At 42.9% G+C, this 19,836-nt stretch overlaps 1 protein-coding gene across 4 annotated transcripts in view; it reads right to left on the reverse strand.

Annotated features, from left to right (window-relative positions):
* The window catches only part of RIMS3 (regulating synaptic membrane exocytosis 3), a 159,047-nt gene that overhangs the window by 29,373 nt on the left and 109,838 nt on the right, over positions 1-19,836 (reverse strand). For 3 of the 4 annotated variants that reach the window (XM_069971308.1, XM_069971307.1, XM_069971306.1), the window contains one exon: positions 11,413-11,645. In XM_069971308.1, the coding sequence (XP_069827409.1) occupies positions 11,413-11,629 (217 nt within the window). In that variant the 5' untranslated portion in view covers positions 11,630-11,645. Of the gene's footprint in view, positions 1-11,412; positions 11,646-15,708; positions 15,790-19,836 lie in introns of those variants that run through there. The other variant, XM_069971309.1, reaches the window with a different exon arrangement.

Consider the following 19,836-nt stretch of genomic DNA (forward strand, 5'->3'; position numbering starts at 1 on the left):
GTGTATATATGTATCTGTGTATATATTTATATGTCAGTATGTGTATGTATCTGTGGCTATATGTGTGTGTGTCAGTAGTGCTGTAACACTGGTGTATATATGTGTGTTTGAGTATGTCAGTAGTGTCTCAAGTGATTGACAGGTTTGCTCCCAAAGATGTTCTGCAGCAGCTTCTATTAATGCTGGGCTCTAATAAAAGAGCCCACCACTAATATCTGCTGCATTTTCTTTTATTTCTGGTTGAGTATTTCTTATTACACTGAGATGATTTCCCTGTGTGTGTTTGCCGGGGGGGGGGGGGGGGGGGGGGGGGGGGGCATACAGGATTCATGGGACCCCATACAGTTTTTTTGCTATGGGGCCCCATGAATCCTAGCTACGCCCCTGGTTGCAATAATAATTTTGTCAAGCAACCTAAGTAGATGGCTATGTAGCCTTAGCCAAAGCCTAATCTACTACTTTTGAACTGTACTGTAATTAGTTCCTAATGTGTTTACAGGGAGGGAGATTTATCAGGCGGTCTTACACTAAGAACGTTCTTAGTTGTCCATGGCCATCAATCACAGCTCAGCTTTACCAGAGCTCATAAATATTTGAAAGCTGAGCTCTGATTATATGTATGACTTTTTCCTGTTGCTGTAGTTTAATACTGTTTTTGGCTGTGTTCACACATAGTATGAGACCAGCTGTTCCAAGACCTGGCCGAGTCACGGAACGGACGGTCTCAGAAAAGATCATCCTGGCCGGTACTGCAGTACTGCATCTCTAGCGCCGCTGAGTTCTGATGCGGGCGCATCCGTGCGTGCCAGCCCGCATCAGAACTCCCTACTGCTCACTATGGAGTGTGCGGCCGGAAAATGAAAGAAATTTATCACGCTGTCTTATAGTTAAATCCTCTTTGTTAACCAAAGTAACCAATCAGAGCACAGCTTTCATTTTACCAGAGCAATATAAGAAATAAAAGCTGAGCTGTGATTGGTTGCTGTAGAGAAAACTGAGAATCTTACTACAGTATAAGACAGCGATAAATCTCCACCATCATTTTTTGCACTCTTGAGTCCTGTCCATGGTGCTGAATGTCTAAAAACCCATTTCATCTCCAGAAAAAAATCTAATATTTTATTAGACTGCTTACTTTTGTTACTTGTGCTTGCAAAAAGCTATTCTATATCACAAGTACTTTATTGCTCTAGTGTACGGCCATTCATAGTGGAAATGCTGTGGCTTTTCTGCTCAGAACTTCTTTGTGGTTACTGTAGCAGCAAAGTGGATGAGACTTTGTAAATCTTGGATGCACCCCTAGGGAGTCCTAGAAAACATGCATTCAGTCTTTTTTTTGTTGTTGTTCCAACTAAAATTAGGAGTGCAACTGACAGGGAACAATTCTAATGAAAAGATTTGCACAGTTTCTATGTTTTCAAGGTTTTGGTTGAAAAAATACTGACCAAAACACTGACCAAAATACTATGTGTGAACAGAGCCATAGGCTGTATCCATGTTTTCCAGGACTTCCTAGGGCTGCGTCTAACTTCAGCAGCCACCGTTAATTGAATGCCGCATGCTTGAACTCGGACAAACCTGAGTGTACTCGAAGTTCACTCAGCTCTAGTGTTGAGCATTGATGCCCACAGCACAGTACACATAGCTTCTCCCTTTGGTGGGTGTACAATAGAGAGTGGGGATGCCAAGAGTACTGTATGCATCACTGCTCATTTAACATTTACTGGGCCAGAAAATATACACTTACTGTAGTGAGATGTAATGCTTACTGTATTGGATACATTGCTACTCACTGCTCATTTACCGGGCCGGGTGTGAGAGCACTTGGCCTGGTGAATGTTATTAGAAATGTATACAGTACTGTATGCATCACTGCTTCCTTCTGTACAGGAACATAGAGTATGCGGGTAAAGAGGAGTCGCTGGTCATATACTCAGCAGCGGTTCTGAAGCAAAATCTACACAATTTGGAGCGTAATTGCCACTGTGCAAATTGCTGCAGAAATGTTGCAGCTTTTCCACTGCAGAAAATCTGCTGAATTTCCACCACATGTGGAAATTTAGAGATTCAATCTGTAGCCTACTTTGTCATTTTTGGGGTTCATGGGAGCCCCAGACATTCCACTGTGCATTGCATTTAAGTTTGAGGCAGGTTTTGCAACTTAGAGACATGTCAACTCATAGAGACATATCAAAAGTTTTGATCGGTCCGGGTCTGACTGTACAGACCTGTACCAATCAGGAGATAGAGCCAGGAGAAGATACACTGCTGCATATCCTCTCCCAGCTCTGTGTCACGTGATCAGTCAGACGTATAATGGAGCCCGACTGATCACATGACACAGAGCCAGGAGACGTCGTGCTTCTCCCAGTTCTATCTCCTGATCCGTATGGGTGTGAACACTCAGACCCGGACCGATCTAAACTTTTGACATGTCTCTATGAAATGTCAAAAGTTTTGTGAAGTGACAGTGACACTTTAACTCTATTACAATGAAACATAAGGAAATATAATACCACAACCTGTGGACATCTGTGGCCCCGCATATGTAATATACAAAATAGTGTAATATATAGTCACGTGATCGGCTGATATACTGATGTGATCTATAATCAGTTTGAATTTACAAATGAAGAACTATTATTAAACATTGCATAAAAAATTGTAAACTAGTTGTTGCCTATCATAGTCCGGCCATGGTTAGTATGGCCCAGCAGCTAGCCAATGGCACTGACAATTATATGTGTAAATACGAAAACCCAGCAGTCTATTCATTTTCCAGGAGGAGGGAAAACCCTGGAAGTTCTCGTCATGATGGTTACCTGGAGGAGCGCGTCTCTCCATGGACCGTGACAGTAATTAATGCCTTCTCCATTCTGCTCATTGTACTGTTTCTCATCGTATAATTAAAAGCTTCTAATAATCCTGGAATATTCCGGATCTGCCCTCGAGTCTTCCTTATTGGCAGTTTTATCATGAAAATATATTCAGGGCTGGTGTATTGTGTAAGGCTGACATTAGCATACATCTGCGGCACACTATTGTTTGTCTCTATGAGACTATCGCCATAGAGAAACACTATCCAACCAGGAATTTTACTCTGACTTTCCGTATGATAATGTCTGCACCAAAAATGTGCGCACTGACATCCCGAGCTGTGGAAACACTTCAACTACAGACTTTCTATCCCCATAAGCTGCAACATGTCGGCACTCATGGGTTACTCTAATCACTCTTCTATCTGCAGATTGACTTCTTGGCAAAATGAAAATGTGTTTAATAAATATTTCTGTTCTTTGCAGAGAACTGCAGATGGTCCATTCACATAAATGGCACTCTACTGCAGTCCCCAGCTGGTGGCAGGTTGCTGGTGTAACTGTTTAAAGGGGAGCTCTTACTGAAAATTCTTCTTTCTTTCTTTTTCTCTTTTTGGCTATGTTCACACAACTTCAAAAATAGAGAAAAGGCGCCCGATTTCGCTATTTAAAAAAATGTCCGTTTTTGGTGCGATTTAACTGACTGCAATGGCAATGCATTGAAGTCAATGGCAAGACGGACGTCCAATGCACACAATGCATTGAATAACGGACGTTTTTGCCGCAAACGTCAAAATAATGAACATGATCATTATTTTCGAACGTCTTTTGCAAACAACGGACGTTTTTATTAGTTGTTCACACGCAGTTTTTCTTTTTTCACCTTTCTTTCTCAGTTTTTACAATTAAATTCAATGGACTTTTCAATTAAGCCGCATCCAAAGTCCAATTAGTAACCCAAACTAGAATAATGTACCAACAGCCGTCATTGCACTAAGGGGAGGCAAGGCTCTTTCTTTCTTTCTCATTTGTAATTTACCTCTATTAAAAAGCTCAAGTCTTCCAGTACTTATCAGCTGCTGTATGCCCTGCAGGAATTGGAATATTCTTTCCAGTCTGTCACAGTGCTCTCTGCTGCCACCTGCCAGGAACTGTCCAGAGCAGTAATAAATCCCCATATATAACCTTTCCTGCTTTGGACAGTTCGTGACATGGACAGATGTGGCAGCAGAGAGCACTGTGTCAGATTGGAAAGAATACACGGCTTCCAGCAGGACATACAACAGCTGGTAAGTACTGGAAGACTTGAAATTTTTAAATTGAAGTAAATTACAAATTCTGTATAATGTTCTCACACCAGTTGATTTGAAAGATAAAAGTTTTGCTGGATAACTTCTTTAAGGAAAACAATGAAGGGACTACAGCTCTAATTCAGTGTTATACCCTCTTTTTTTTAAAGTGATTCTGTACCCAAAATCTGTTCCCCCAAACCGCTTGTAACATTGGACAGCTGCTTTTAATCCAAGATCTGTCCTGGGGTCCGATCGGCAGGTGATGCAGTTATTGTCCTAAAAAACAACTTTTAAACTTGCAGCCCTGTGTCAAATTGGCGTGGCCTAGAGTGTATGTGCCCTAGGTATGAACCACCCCTCCGTCCCTCCTCCCCGCCCTCTTCATCATTAGGAATGCCCCAGGCAGGTTTTCTCCTATTTATCCCCTGTCTGAGCATTGCACCTAAGCCTTAATGATCCACCACATGTGCAGTGTTCAGACAAGTGATGATTAGGAGAAATCCTGCCCAGGTGCATTCCTAATGATGAAGAGGGCGGGAAGAAAGGACAGAGAGGTGGTGCAAGCCTAGGGCATGGGTACTCTAGGTCACGCCAATCTGACACAGGGCTGCAAGTTTAAAAGTTTTTTTTTAGGGCAATAACTGCATCACTTGCTGAACGGACCCCAGAACAGATCTGGGATTAAAAGCAGCTATCTGACAGTACAAGCGGCTTGGGGAGGCAGATTGTGGGTATAGATTCACTTTAAGCACCATAAAAAGTATGAACAATATTTCATTGGTCATGCAAACTAGTTATTCTTCAATGAATATCTATTTTCATCCAATCAATGAGCAATTGGGACACTAAAGGGATTAATGGTAGGCTGTCATGCGATCATGGCGGGCCGTCCTTAACAGTGAGGATCCAGCTGCTAATACCTGCCACAATAAAGGAAGTTTTCTTGGAGCTGGTGAGTGCCACTTGCTTTTGCGCTCTACTCTTTCAGCTTTGATGCAAAAAGGTAAACTGGGTTTAACTATAGCAATGCCAAAATACAGATACAAAGACTACACAGGAATAAACTAAACCGATTCAACAGGTTAGGACTACAACTAGAGTAAAAGGCACAAGAAAACAAACAAGTAATTCTGGAACCAATTACACCCAGCATATGCTATATACAGCCTCATACTACAAAAGCTTAGAATCTTTAAAGGGAAACTATCCGCAGTGCTCCCGGACGAATATTGCACTGACTAACAACGTGGGATCAGTGCAGAGGAGGAAGGTTAGAGACATACTTTCCTCCTCGGCATCCCAGGCTCTATAGGGGACTATCAGCAAGTTAAATTGGTCTAACCTGCTGATAATTCCCCTTTAAATAAAAAGCAAAACAATCAGGAGCGAGACTAATTGTGGCTGCACCAATTGTCTAATTTGTGGCAAAGTCACTAGTTGGCTAGCTACTACTTCACACTCTGGTGATGTGTCCACCTCAGCTATAGCGCAAGTATGGACAGAACCTTTTTATATACTGTAACTAAATTTTATACAATAAACCTTAATGCCACAGACTAATCCAGTCCCCAGAATAACCAGAGTTAGGGCCCTATTAAACGGAGTGATAATCTGCAGAATCAGGTCAATTCGGCAGAATATCACTCCGTGTAACAAAGACAATGATCAGTCAATGACAACGATCTGTGGCTTATCGTGTCTTATGGTCCCACCTAAAAATCATTGACTGCCGATCGCACATTGCTAAGTGTAATAGCAATGCATGGCCAACAGCTGATGAATGTGTAAAAAGGTAGTAGGCTATATGTGTCCTCCAAAATGTGTCCTCCTGTACCCTATGATGTTTTGCACTGAATAAACAAGCTTAATTTAACTTGGTGAGTGCCGGGATCCTTCCTATCACTATATCTGGGGCACTGTCCTACCACGATCACCACCGCCACAGAGTGCCGTCTCCCCAACTACATAAAAAAAATAAATAGTAAACTTTATACCTGTCCACACTCCACGGTATTCTTCTCTTTGTGCCCGATCCCCACTGGTGCTGCTGAAGCTTCTACACCAGTCTTTTAAGTGACAGGCCACTCAGCCAATCACTGTCTAGCAGATCGCCACTCGCTTATGCCAAATATCAGGCCATGTAATACGGCCCTTAGAAATTTTTGTGTAAAATTTATTGATACCTACTAAAGGCAAAAAACTGATTAGCGAATGGGTAGAACTTGGATAGGATAAAAAAATGTTAACATTAACTCTTTAATACTCTACATGTACAGCACACAAGCAGTGGGGCTCTATGGAGAGAACTCAAGAGCTAAGCTTATGTTACACCTGACAGTGATCATGCCGTTGTTAGCCATTTAACCACTGAAATGCCATGATCACTTTAAAGGGGTTACAGGGGGTCCAGTGCTACAAAAACATGGCCACTTTTGCACCACTCTTTTCTCCAGATTGGGTGGGGTTTGAAATTCAGTTCCATTGAAGTAAATGGAGCATAACTGCAAACCACACCTGAACTGAAGAGTGGGGCAAAAGTGGCCATGTTTTTGTAGCACTGGATAACCCCTTTAAATGCCTCACTGAGGTCAATACAGCAATTTTAAGCAAACAAACTTTTTAAGAAAAAGTTGTAAAAATTTTTTAAAGTGGTAAAATAAAACAAATGTTATAGAAATTGGGACTGACCCACAGAATACAGTACATCATTTTAAAGTTTATTTTAAAAAATGAAAGCCCCTAAAAGTTGTCAATTATATGGTTCTATTTTGAGTGACCACAAAGTACAATTGGTCTCTCCAAGGCCTCCCTGAGCACACATTGGGTGAGTGGGGTAAACAGCAGGTGTGCGACAGGGAGAAGACATACACCTTCTCCCTAGTGTACCCCCCTGCCATAGCTTTGACAAATGTCCCCCTAAGAGTTATGGCTTCTAGAAGCAAAAAGACAACAAAAAACTGGCCATGCCATTAAGGGTTTAAGCTCATTGGGGAACATAAATCCTGTGCTCCCCAGAGCCTCTCCGTGCACCAAAAGTGAAACCCATGCCAGTAGGTTTCAATTACTTTTTTCCAGTGGAAAAATGTTAAACGGGGCACCCCCTCTGTGTGCAGCCACACCCCCTTTCTGCCCCCTCCCCGCCCCTCTGTGTGCAGCCACACACCCCTTTCTGCCTCCTCCCCGCCCCTCTGTGTGCAGTCACACCTCACTTTCTGTCCCCTCCCCGCCCCTCTGTGTGCAGCCACACCCCCTTTTTGCCCCCTCCCCGCCCTTCTGTGTGCAGCCACACCCCACTTTCTGCCCCCTCCCCGCCCCTCTGTGTGCAGCCATACCCCCCTTTCTGCCCTCTCCTCGCCCCTCTGTGTGCAGCCACACCCAACTTTCTGCCCCCTCCCCGCCCCTCTGTGTGCAGCCATAACCCCCTTTCTGCCCTCTCCCCGCCCCTCTGTGTGCAGCCACACCCCACTTTCTGTCCCCTCCCCGCCCCTCTGTGTGCAGCCACACCCCACTTTCTGCCCCCTCCCCGCCCCTATGTGTGCAGCCATACTCCCCTTTCTGCCCTCTCCCCGCCCCTCTGTGTGCAGCCACACCCAACTTTCTGCCCCCTCCCCGCCCCTCTGTGTGCAGCCACACCCCACTTTCTGCCCCCTTCCCGCCCCTCTATGTGCAGCCACACCCCACTTTCTGTCCCCTCCCTGGGAAAAATCCAACTGTGACGATGAGTTCTCCAAGATTCAGAACAGTACAAAGATAATTTGAGTATAGATGAATACTGTATAGTCTGCTAGTCTACCATGCCGACTTCTAGACCCAATTCCTCTTGTGCTTTTATGCAGTAATCACATTTTTGTGAAGGTTCTAGAATGTATGGGCAATAAGAACTCTCCTATAGAGAATCTATGTACTTCCGCTGATGGTTATTTTTAAGTATGTATCCAACTAACAGATCTAGTAGAACAATGTATAGCTCTCTGCTTGCATTTCCCTAATCCCTTTGTTGAAGTTATCCAAGCATGTATTAAGCCTGAGCTGATGATGGCCGCTATGAAAAAGCCATATCAACTAGTGAGGAGGTGTCTGCACTGTCAATCTAATGACAGCTTTGCACAGTTATAAATGACAAGAGGAGTAGTTAGCTCTGCGTGAAGGGTGGCTCTCCAGATAGGATAATCACACCACAATAAGAGAGTAAAGAGATAAGATACTAAAGAGAAAAAACACAACAACACAAACCTACAGCGATAAGAAATGACAAGCAACTATCTCGTCAGGGTACAATGCAATTTACATGCATTCTGCCTCCTTAAGCTGTGGATCTATGAGGTAAAGCATATTTGCCATTAGGCTGCCATACACTGAAGGAATGCTAAAAAGAAAAAAAATTACAAAAACATCCCTTGGATCCTATGTTATCTTATTTTCCAATTTAAACTGAGAAATCTGTAGCCATTGTCTAGTTGGAAGACAACATCAGAGAGCAGCTTAAAGGGGTTATCCAGTGCTACAAAAACATGGCCACTTTTCCCCCTACTGTTCTCTCCAGTTCAGGTGCAGTTTGCAATTAAGCTCCATTTACTTCAATGGAACTGAGTTTCAACACCCCACCCAAACTGGAGACAACAGTAGGGGGAAAGTGGCCATGTTTTTGTAGCGCTGGATAACCCCTTTAGAGGGGTATTTCCTGGAATACCAATATGGAATACCCTGGAATACCCAATGTGGAGATCAGCAGGGGGTACAGAGGTCGCCCCCCGCAATTTCCTACGTAGATAGGGGAAAAGTGACATTTTCTTGGAATACGTCCTTAAGGTCGCTATTGGGGGGGAAGCAAGTGCCAACCTGTCAGTGGAGCATTTGCTTCCCCCCCATTGCCTGTGCTATTACATATACAGAGAGAAAGTGGGGAGCCATGGGAAGGGATGCCCAGACAATCCTTTTTTTTTTTTTTTTTTTTTTTAAGGATACAAAGTATGGTTGAACTTTGCACAGCATTTTGAAGCTTGATTTAAGTATTACATGTCCCAGAAGGCAAATCATCATAAAAGCTTTATGAAGACAATGTACCAGCGAAGAACATTACATTTCATTTTTGAAGGCCGCAGCAATATGAATGCAGCACTGGAACTATAATACAGTCTATAACTCAGGACTAGGACCAGCTAGATAATCTAATGCATATGTGAAACTACTCAACTTCTAATATGAAATAATGCTACCTAAGAAGTGTAGTTCAAACAGATAGACACTTCAAGGCCATGTTTACACAAGGTAGTATTTTTGGAAAAACAGCCGCTGTTTTCAATAAAAACAGCGGCCGTTCTTTTTAGCCTGGATGGCACTGCATTGAAATCAATGCAATGCTGCCCGCTCTGTTTGCACGCCGTGAAAAGGTTTGACATGTCAATTAATAACAGCTGCTGTGCATGAACACTGCCTTTTTCAGCAGTCCTTGCATCCGTGCTGTGCATGGAAACCAATTTTAAAGGTGTTATCCAGTGCTACAAAAACATGGTCACTTTCTTTCAGAGACAACACTCTTTTCTCCAGTTCAGGTGCGGTTTGCAATTAAGCTCCATTCACTTCAATGGAACTAAGCAGCAAAACTCCGCCCAAGCTGGAGACAAGAGTGGGGCTGTCTCTGGAAGAAAGTGGCCATGTTTTTGTAGCGCTGGATAATCCCAGTGGCGGTCTTTGGCACCAAGCACCCCAAGCGATCGCTTGGGGCCCCCAACATCCAGGGGGGCCCCCACTCCCCGCTCTTGTGCTCAAGACCGCTGGACAGAGCCGCTGCCCCGCTCGCTGCTGCTATCTGAACTGTAACTATGAGCACTCGTAATGAGCGCTCATAGTTACATGCAGCAGCACTGACAGGGCGGGAGACACAAGAGTGAAGAGAAGAGGAGACGCCCGGACCCAGGTGAGTATAAGTGTTTGTTTTATTGTGTTAAATACTATATGGGAGGGAGAGCACACAGGGGTCTGTTTAACTGGGGGGAGCACACAGGGGGGCTATATAACAGGAGGAGCACACAGGGGGGCTATACACTACTGGGGCTTCACAGAGGGGTCTATATACTACTGGGGGCAGCACACGTGGTCTATATACTACTTGGGGCAGCAGAATGGGGTCTGTATACAACTTGGAGAGCACACAGGAGGTCTATATCCAAGTGGGGGAGCACTTAGGGGGGCTATATACTACTGGGGGAACATACAGGGGGTCTATATACTACTTGTGAGGCACACAGGTGGTCTATATATAACTGGAGAGCACACAGGGGTATGTATACTACTGGGGCAGCACACAAGGGGTCTATATAATACTGGTGGGGCACACAGGGGGTCTATATACTACTGGGGGAACATACAGGGGGTCTATATACTACTTGTGAGGCACACAGGTGGTCTATATATAACTGGGGAGCACACAGGGGTCTGTATACTACTGGGGCAGCACACAAATGGTCTATATAATACTGGTGGGGCACACAGGGGGTCTATATACTACTGGGGGAACCACACAGGGGGTTTATATCCAAGTGGGGGAGCACACAGGAGGTCTATATCCAAGTGGGGGAGCACACAGGGGGGCTAAATACCCCTGAGGGAGCACACAAGGGGCCTATATACTAGTGGGGGAGCACACAGGGGGTCTATATACAACTGGGGCAGCACACAGGAGGTCTATATACTTCTGGGGGAGCACACGGGGGGGCTATATATAACTGGGGGAAGCAAACAAGGGGTATATACTACTGGGGGCAGGACACAAGGGGTATATACTATTGGGGGCAGCACACAAGGAGTATATATTACTGGCGGTAGCGCAAAAGGGGTATATACTACTGGGGGCAACACACAGCGGTCTATTGTTTTGAAACGCGTGTCGAGGGGGGGGGGGGCCCAGACATAACTTCGCTTGGGGCCCCAGAAATGCCAAGACCGCCCCTGGATAATCCCTTTAATTGATTTCCATGTACAGCCAGAATGAGCCGCATGGAAGATATTGGAGGAGATTTATGAGGTGGTGTAAAGTGAAACTGGCTCAGTTGCCCCTAGCAACCAATCAGATTCCACCTTTCATTTTCCAAAGAGTCTGTGAAGAATGAAAAGTGGAATCTGATTGGTTGCTAGGGGCAACTGAGCCAGTTTCACTTTACACCATGTTTGATAAACCTCCCCTTTCATAACCCTATTACACATACTGTCCACCTACTTTTGGACCACTCTGTATGTGTATGGGACACATACATCATCATTTTACCAACTTTGCTTTATGGCACAACCCCTTTAGGAAAACTCACCAGGCTGGTTTATTTGCATGGTGCTTTTACTCCACTGAGACAGCCCCACAATAGCCACCATCTTAGCTCCCAGACTGGACCTCCTCTTCTTTGTTGTCGTACCACCGGCTGCATCTGAAGATACTGACGTACCCTTTTCTAGGTTGTACATCTCTCCGCTGATGCTGGAGCTTCGGATGACATTTCTGGATGAGGAACTAGCCTCCCCGTTGAACATTTTGGGGAGGAAAGATCTTCAATATATGGAGAAAAGGAGAAAAAAAAGGAAAAATTAGAATAGTAAAAAATATTTCCTGACAAGAAAATAGTCAGATTCACTCTGCAAGGGGTCAACCAACCCAAGAATGAATGACCAAAGAGCAAGTTAAATGCCTACATTATTCATACAATGCATAAAACAAAAATAGCACCCACAAGCAAAATTAACTAAATGTAGACTATGGCTACTTCCCTAACAGTATTTTTTCTCAGTATTTTGCAACCAAAACCTGGAATGGAATGATAACACAGAAAGGCTATGTTCTCACACAGTATTTTTGATCAGTATTTTTTAACCAAAACCAGGAGTAGATTGGAAACACAGAAAGGCTATGTTCACACACTGTTGAAATTGAGTGGATGGTTTAAAATTAACAGCAATTACTGAACATTTAATGGTGGCCATCCATTCCAGTGTGTGAACATAGCCTTTCTGTGTTTTCAATCCACTCCTGGTTTTGGTTGCAAAATACTGAGCAAAATACTCTGTGGGAACATAGCTTATAGTTGGATCCTACATGCTTTGAGTTTATTTGGAGACCTGGTACCAGTAGATGTGATTCTCTTTATAATGGAATATGGGTTGGATGTTCATTGTCATGGATTTATTTCAGGTTGCAGTAGAGGTGAATCTGTTCAGCATCAGGTCCCATATAATATTAATTTATTATTTACGTGAATGTACCATTTGGTGTAGTGAATTTTTTTTAAAGCTAATGTGCCATCAGTACATTCACTTTAAGTTCCCCACATGGATAGAACGGCACCGGCACGGTCTTTTTCTCTTAAACCCCGGCCCGTTTCCCGCGTAGGGAGTCGTTCAATTTCTGGGGTGAAACACTGGAGGCTGGCCGACCTGCCCCCAGTGGGAAGAAACCCCCTGTACTAATGGTACATTCCCTTTAACTACCTTGTCGGCATGGAGATCCCGGTAGGGTGTTCCTTTTTTCAAAATTTTGTCTGGTGTCTGTTATTGGTGCCATTTTCTTAATATTCACTGGCCCACTCTATGCACTGGAGGCAGAACTGGTACCCCCAATGTACCGATATTCCCTCCCCTTGTTGGCGCTGCCAAGCTTGATTCTATGGAGGGTATATATATATATATATATAATCACAGTTTAAACAACATACACATGTTATGTGTATGTGTCTCAATATTATGTGTATATTACATGTAACATTAATGCAATTCAAAATGATTCATATATTTACCGTTTACATATTTCTTTAGCATTTGCATTATTTGCATTAACTTTTCCTATTTCTATACCCCCAAAATACTACTCCTGGAACACAGAAAATAAGAATGACATTGTATTACAAATTAAAACAATAACATTAATGACAATGTTGTTTCGCATCATACCATCAACATATTGCAATGTAATCTCTGACCCTTCAATAACTCCGGCAGCCGATTTATGGAGCCAATTACTGAACTATCCTCGTCCGGGTAGGAGGAATCAGATCTAATAGATACATTTCCCCCCAAAAAGAGGAAATGTAGCTGTTTGTGTCAGTAATTTTGTGTAATGTCATGCATTATTTATATCTGATTCTGGCAGCGGCCTCGAATGATCTGTTCTGCATCTTATCTCAAGACGTGTTAAATAAAGTATGTTTAATTATGGTAATATATTGTATTTCTTATCTTTTCTGCAAGACTAAACAGAAGCAAACAAGCAAAGAACATTCAAATCTACACAACGTACAGCATTGATTGCATTATTGAAGCTGATGCAGATAGTACAGCAGATGTGGAGAAGAGCATAATGATGCATCTAAGAGGTCTACATGCATATAACTTCATTTTTTACTATTTTCATTTAAAAGGGGTTATCTAGGTTTACAAAAAAAAACATGGCCGCTTTCTTCCAGAAACAGCACCACACTTGTTTTCAGTTTGGGTGTGGTTTTGCAGCTCAGTTCTATTGAAGTGAGTGAAGGGGAATTGTAATACCACACACAACCTGTGGACAGGGGGAGGCGCTGTTTTTTGCAGGAAAGTAGCTGTCCTTTTTCTAACCCTGGATGACCTCTTTAATAACTCTTATACTTGCTGTAATTTTTATTAGAAATTATTGTATATTACCCACTGATATTTATTGCAAAGCAATACTTGAACAATTGATTTTGCCATGATATTCGATGGCAAATGTTTAGCTAACATTTATGTAATTTCCACCAACAAATTGAAAGTGCAGCCATTATTATTAGAGCTAACCAAAAACATAACAAATGTGATATACATATATATATATATATATATATATATATATATATATATGTATATCGGTTATGCATTGTGCCATTATGTGTTTATAAGTAGTTACTCCTAACCCCCAAGCCCCATTAGAGTATAGTAGTACTAAATGCAGGCAGTATGGCGGTATATATACGGCAATATATCATTATACAAATATATTAAAGAGAAGTCCCAGAAAATTCAAAAAAGTGAGGATGATGGGGGTGCGGAAAAATATTGCTCAAACTAAACTCAACTGTCCTCATGTCTAATAGCGCCAGTCCCAGCTCCCGTCTACAGCCGCCATCTCTCCTAGCTGCAAGCTCCAATCGGTGAATAGGGCAAGGGAATTGCTCAGCCGAGCCATGATGTCGACGCTGGAAGAGTCGGGTAACTGGTTTCCACCCGAAAATGACTTCCGTAGGCCGTCAGTAGGACCAGGAAGCGATGTAACAGAGGCACGGGGATGGGTAGGTTTATGTTGTTTATTATTTTCCTGCACCCGCCATCCTTCCTCCCCTTTTTAAATATGGTGGGACTTCTCCTTTAAAGGAGCACATTTCTGTATCAGTAGGGGGTCACCATCCGCTAGTGGAAGCCATTTTCTCTAGCCTACAACTGCAATTGTATGCTTAGCATCGCACTGCTTGAACGATGTCCTTAGCTGTGAATGAGAGATGTAGTTTCAGAAAGGGGGAAAGTAAGTGATAGTGAGATCAAGTAGGGTGTCCAGAAGCTGGTGAAGAAGGAGGTCCCAAGATGGCGGCATCCTACACAGCAGGATGTTATTACATGCAATAGAAAGTCTTATCATCTGGTCAGGTTGTGAGCCCAGGTAAGGCCCCCTTCACATACATTAGACGGCCCAGCTATGTTTTCTCAGGGAAACTGACTCTTGAACTGATCCTATTGATCTGAATGGGACAGTTCAAAATATTTGGCACCTAAATCTGGACGCCGAATCGTAGGGCATGCAGGACAGAAGAACGCATCTTGTGGCATTCCTCTGTCCATCGTATCACACAATTAATAGAAAAAAAGGATAAAAAACCTGATGACAACTGATGCATTTTTGCCATCAGTTGTGGCATCAGTTGTCATTACTTTCTGGTAAAACAAGGGAGCTGAACTGCCTAATATATGTGAACTGGACACTGTCATGAAGCAGCTGAAACTGCTGAAGCCTTTGAGTTATGCAATTTGCGCAACTTTCATTGACTTGTCTTAGGGCCCTATTCCACCGGACGATTATCGTTTGCATAATCGTTAACGATTAACGATCTCAAACGACCGCTATTGCAAAAGACCTGAAAACGTTCACTCATTTCCATGGAACGATAATCGTTACTTATGATCGTAATTGCGATCGTTTTTTGACCGAACGATGTCTTATTCAATGCGAACGTTTTGCGAACGAGCAACGATAAAAATAGGTCCAGGTCTTATAAAGTGATCAACGATTTCTCGTTCGGTCGTTAATCGTTAACTGCATTTCAACCGAACGATTATCGTTTAGATTCGAACGATTTAACGATAATCTGAACGATAATCGTCCGGTGGAATAGGGCCCAGAGTTGGGCAAACAACAAAGCTCCACAGTCTACACTGTTTGCGTAACTCTAGGAGTTATCCCTGAAGTGGTACCTGCAAGTAGGGGACTCCTATGGTGTACCCTGTGGAGATACTATAAGTGTCCCAGAGGGGTATATCTCTTCAAATATTTGTTGGTGATTCTATTTTCCTCATTTATGATTTTCTTGTTTCAAGCAGAACAGACATCAAATAATTACCAGGATATAAGCAGCATAGTGTCTGGGCTAACATGGGGCTTAGGAAGAGTCCGACTATTCTCATTGCACTCATGACACCTCATTTGCTCAGACAGCAACAGTCATTTTCTAAACAGCAGGGAATGTCAGTAAACAGTCTTACTGCTTTCAACTGAATCATGCAAAAATATATATGCAGGGCCATTTCTACCACCGGGTAGAGGTGCAACCACCCGGGGCTCTGACCAGATGCCGTGTGTGTGTGTGGGGGGGGGGGGGGGGGGGGGCATTGTGGCTCAGTTCAGAAGTGAAATCCATTTTCTAGGCCGCAAACATCTTCCTGCCTCTGGCCACTAGCGGCCTGGAGCATCTCATTCTCCAGAATGAACATGCGCACAATCACTCATTGTACGTGTGTGCATCCTGACTTAAAGGGGTTATCCAGCGAAAATCTTTTTCTTACAAATCAACTGGTGCCAGAAAGTTATATAGATTTGTAATTTACTTCTATCTAAAAATCTCAAGTCTTCCCATACTTGTTAGCTACTAAATGTACTGCAGGAAAAGTTGTTTTATTTTCCCACAGACACAGTTCTCTCTGCTGCCACCTCTGGCCGAGACATGATGCTAATTGGTGAGTAAAGATGGGGTGTCTTCAGGTTTAGTGCCTTGGGGAGAAGCAGCTGTTAATACGGCCCTGCCTGCAGGGGACACTTGTATACTAAGGGTTCTACCCACAAAGGGCACCTACATACCAGAGTCCTACCCAGAGGTAGGCAACCTACCTATATACTGAGGGTACACTAGGGTAAACTTAGAAAACTAAACTAGAGGCATATATAGTATATACTGGGGTAAACTACCTACTTAGGGCACCTGTGTATTGAGGGTAACTACCTACTGGGGAGACCTACCTAGCTAATAGGGAAACCTCCCTGACTGGCATGCAGCAATTATGGTGTTTTTAATGGAATTATTTTTTCTTCCAAAAATATCTAGTGTGATTCCACTCTCATGGTTGTTTTGATCTGAGAAAAGGATAAATGGATTCCGAGTAATGTACTCGGCTGTCTGGGGTGGCTCCATAGAGAATAAATAGAGCCGTGGGTCACATGGTGTACTCACGGCTGTATCAATAACAAAGGAGCCGGAGGCCAAAACGGAGATCAGAGGGGGTACAGAGGTCTGACCTCCTGCTTGTCCCCTATCCTGTAGATAGGTGGCACAATTTGATCAAAATGCATATAAAGTAAATATAGCATTATGCAGTTCAATATACTCTATGGGGGACATTTATGAAGACGCGTACTTGTACGCCCGTCTTAAATTAGGCCCCGCACCCTTTTCCCAGCATTTACCCCTCTTAGTATGCGCACGCCTTTTAGTAAAGCCCTACACCTGGCGCTACAAATCTGCACCTGCTTCCAGGCGTATATCATGGTAAATCAAGAGCGGAAGAAGGTCACACCACCTCCCCGCCTTGCCATGCTGCCCGCCCTAGCGTACGCCCTGCCCGCAGCCTTTGTAAATCTCCCGCTATGTTTGCAGAGTGCTGCTACATAGAAGTAAGTCAATGGCCATTACGGAGTGCCTGCATACTCCTGTTGACTCATTTAGTGATCTAAGGTATAAATTTAATGGTAAGTATATCATAAAATTTACAAGGAAAAAAAGCAGCAGTTTCCTAAAAAAAAAAAACCAAAAACAGAAATCTTGTAACATGAATCATGGCCTCTCTGTGACATCTCTTATTTCCACCTTGGTTGTATGAATGTGTCCTATACGTCATTACTAGTGTGAATGTGAGATGTTTCCATACCACCTTTCTCACAGTCTCGTAATAGTTTTCTCTCCTCAGCCCACCATACTAACACTCTGTGCATCTGCAATATGCGGGAAGCCTCGACCCTTGCAGTTGCACCTCTTGTCTGCCAGCTCTATCTGCAGAACACAGAACTAAATCGACAGTAGATGTGATATAAAGCAAGTTTGCAATTTACATTCATTCGTTTTTATAAGTTCTCATGCTTTATATATAACAAAACTATACTTACCTGTATCCAGGTCCAGTCTCTTAAAGGCAGCTTCTTGGTCTTTTGCTGGTCGAAAAAAGGGACCAAAAGCAGGAAGGCCCATTCATCTGCATGCTCACAGACAAGGCAGTCATGTGATTGACAGACGCATTGACACTCAGTACTGGCTTGGATACCCTGCTTTTGGGCTGTTTTTTTTTAACCAGCACAAGGCTAAAAAGCTGCCTTTAGGAGACTAGACCTGGATACAAGTAAGTATAGCTTTGTTATAAAGCATGGGAACTAAAAAAAAAAAAATATGTAAATCACAAACATCTATTGTTGATTTTTTTTTTTAAATGACAGTGAGTGTATGTGAAGTATAAGCAAAAGTTTACTGGTTCTCAGGCTATGGAATTTACAGACCAAACCAGAAATCATTGTTGCGGGCCATAAATGAAGGTATGTTCGTACTTGTTGGAGTTTTAATGCAGTGGGCGGCAATATAATACTAACTGCATTGAAATTATTAATCTATGCAATTAAGTGAAGCAATAATGCAATGAAAATGCATGTGTGAGCACAACCTTAGGATGCCAACCAATGGCAAAATGGGGCCAAATCTTAATATTTATCTTGACAGTCCTCTTCTAGATCATAATAGGATGTTACTGCTGTGTTATTTAGCTAGAAAGTTTACAGGAAAAGAACAATTACAATTTTCACAAAATAGAGAAATACAGTATGCAAATGGATGTTTTCGCATTTGTATGCTATTCACAACTAACATTCCTGATAGAGGGTTTCTGAGCTACTGGGAGCACCGGGGGTCATTAGGTGTCATGGACAGTGCCATGGCACCTGTGCATTATCAGGGAAAGCGGTCTTTATTACAGAGGAGCAAAGTGAAGGCAGGTTTGCTGAGTCCAATATAACCTAGGAAGGGGGGAGGGGCCAAGGGGGATGAGTGAGCAGGAAGAGGAGACAAGCAGAATACAGAATAATGGACACAGAAATCCTGCTTTTTCTGAAGTGAGGGGCGAAGTAGAAAAACAGCTTTTTGACTACAGAGGGAAGCTCTTTTGCTTAAAGGTAACTTTCCAGGGAGAGGAAATTGTCACCACGACAATGCTATCTAATCTGTTGCCGTCATATAATAGAGCAGGAAGAGCTGAGTAGATTGATAGATTTCTTTATAGGAAAAGATTCAGTATAACTTGTAACATGTTGATTTAAATCCTGGATCATTCTGTGGTAAGGAGTCCAGTGGGCGGAGTCACTCAAAGAACTGGACTCTTTAGCATGGAAACATCAAAGAATAAATTACAAGTTATACTGCATCTTTTCCCATAAAGATATATATATATATATATATGTATATAGAAATCGCCCACAGCACACCGATCGTATCAATGAAACGAGTGAATTTATTCCATAGTGAAACAGCACAGCATAATGTTACATAGCGACGTTTCGACGACCTCCGTCGTCTTTTTCAAGCGTCTTTGACGCTTGAAAAAGACGACGGAGGTCGTCGAAACGTCGCTATGTAACATTATGCTGTGCTGTTTCACTATGGAATAAATTCACTCGTTTCATTGATACGATCGGTGTGCTGTGGGCGATTTCTATATTTATCAAGCAAAGTCTCGTCAGGACTATACCTGCTGGCACCCACCTCAGTGACTTCAGTTGTGCTGCTTCAAGATATCGATTTGATTGATATATATATATCAATCTGCTCAGCTTCTTCTGCTCTATAACATGATGCCGATAGCCTAGGTAGCATTTTCGTGGTGACCGGTTCCCTTTAATAAAACCTTTGAAACTCAGTTCCATTGAAGTGAATGGAGCTGAATTGTAATACCACACCCAACCTTGGGACATGTGTGGCACTGGTTTTTTTTTTTTCTTCCCCAGAAAGTAGCTGTTTTTTCTAATCCTGGATAACCCCTTTAGGTATATGCTACCTGGCAGACCATAAATTAACCCCACAGATAAGCGGCATCAGTTCTAATGGAATAATGTGCATTCTATTTGAGTGGCTGCTTAGCAACAGGGACACAGCTGACGAATGACACCAAAGAATCTTGGCACTCCTATGGACATCGGGCAGTGCTACATTTTCATGTGTCTC

This window comes from Dendropsophus ebraccatus, chromosome 5, assembly GCF_027789765.1.
Source record: "Dendropsophus ebraccatus isolate aDenEbr1 chromosome 5, aDenEbr1.pat, whole genome shotgun sequence".
NCBI classification, from domain to species: domain Eukaryota; kingdom Metazoa; phylum Chordata; class Amphibia; order Anura; family Hylidae; genus Dendropsophus; species Dendropsophus ebraccatus.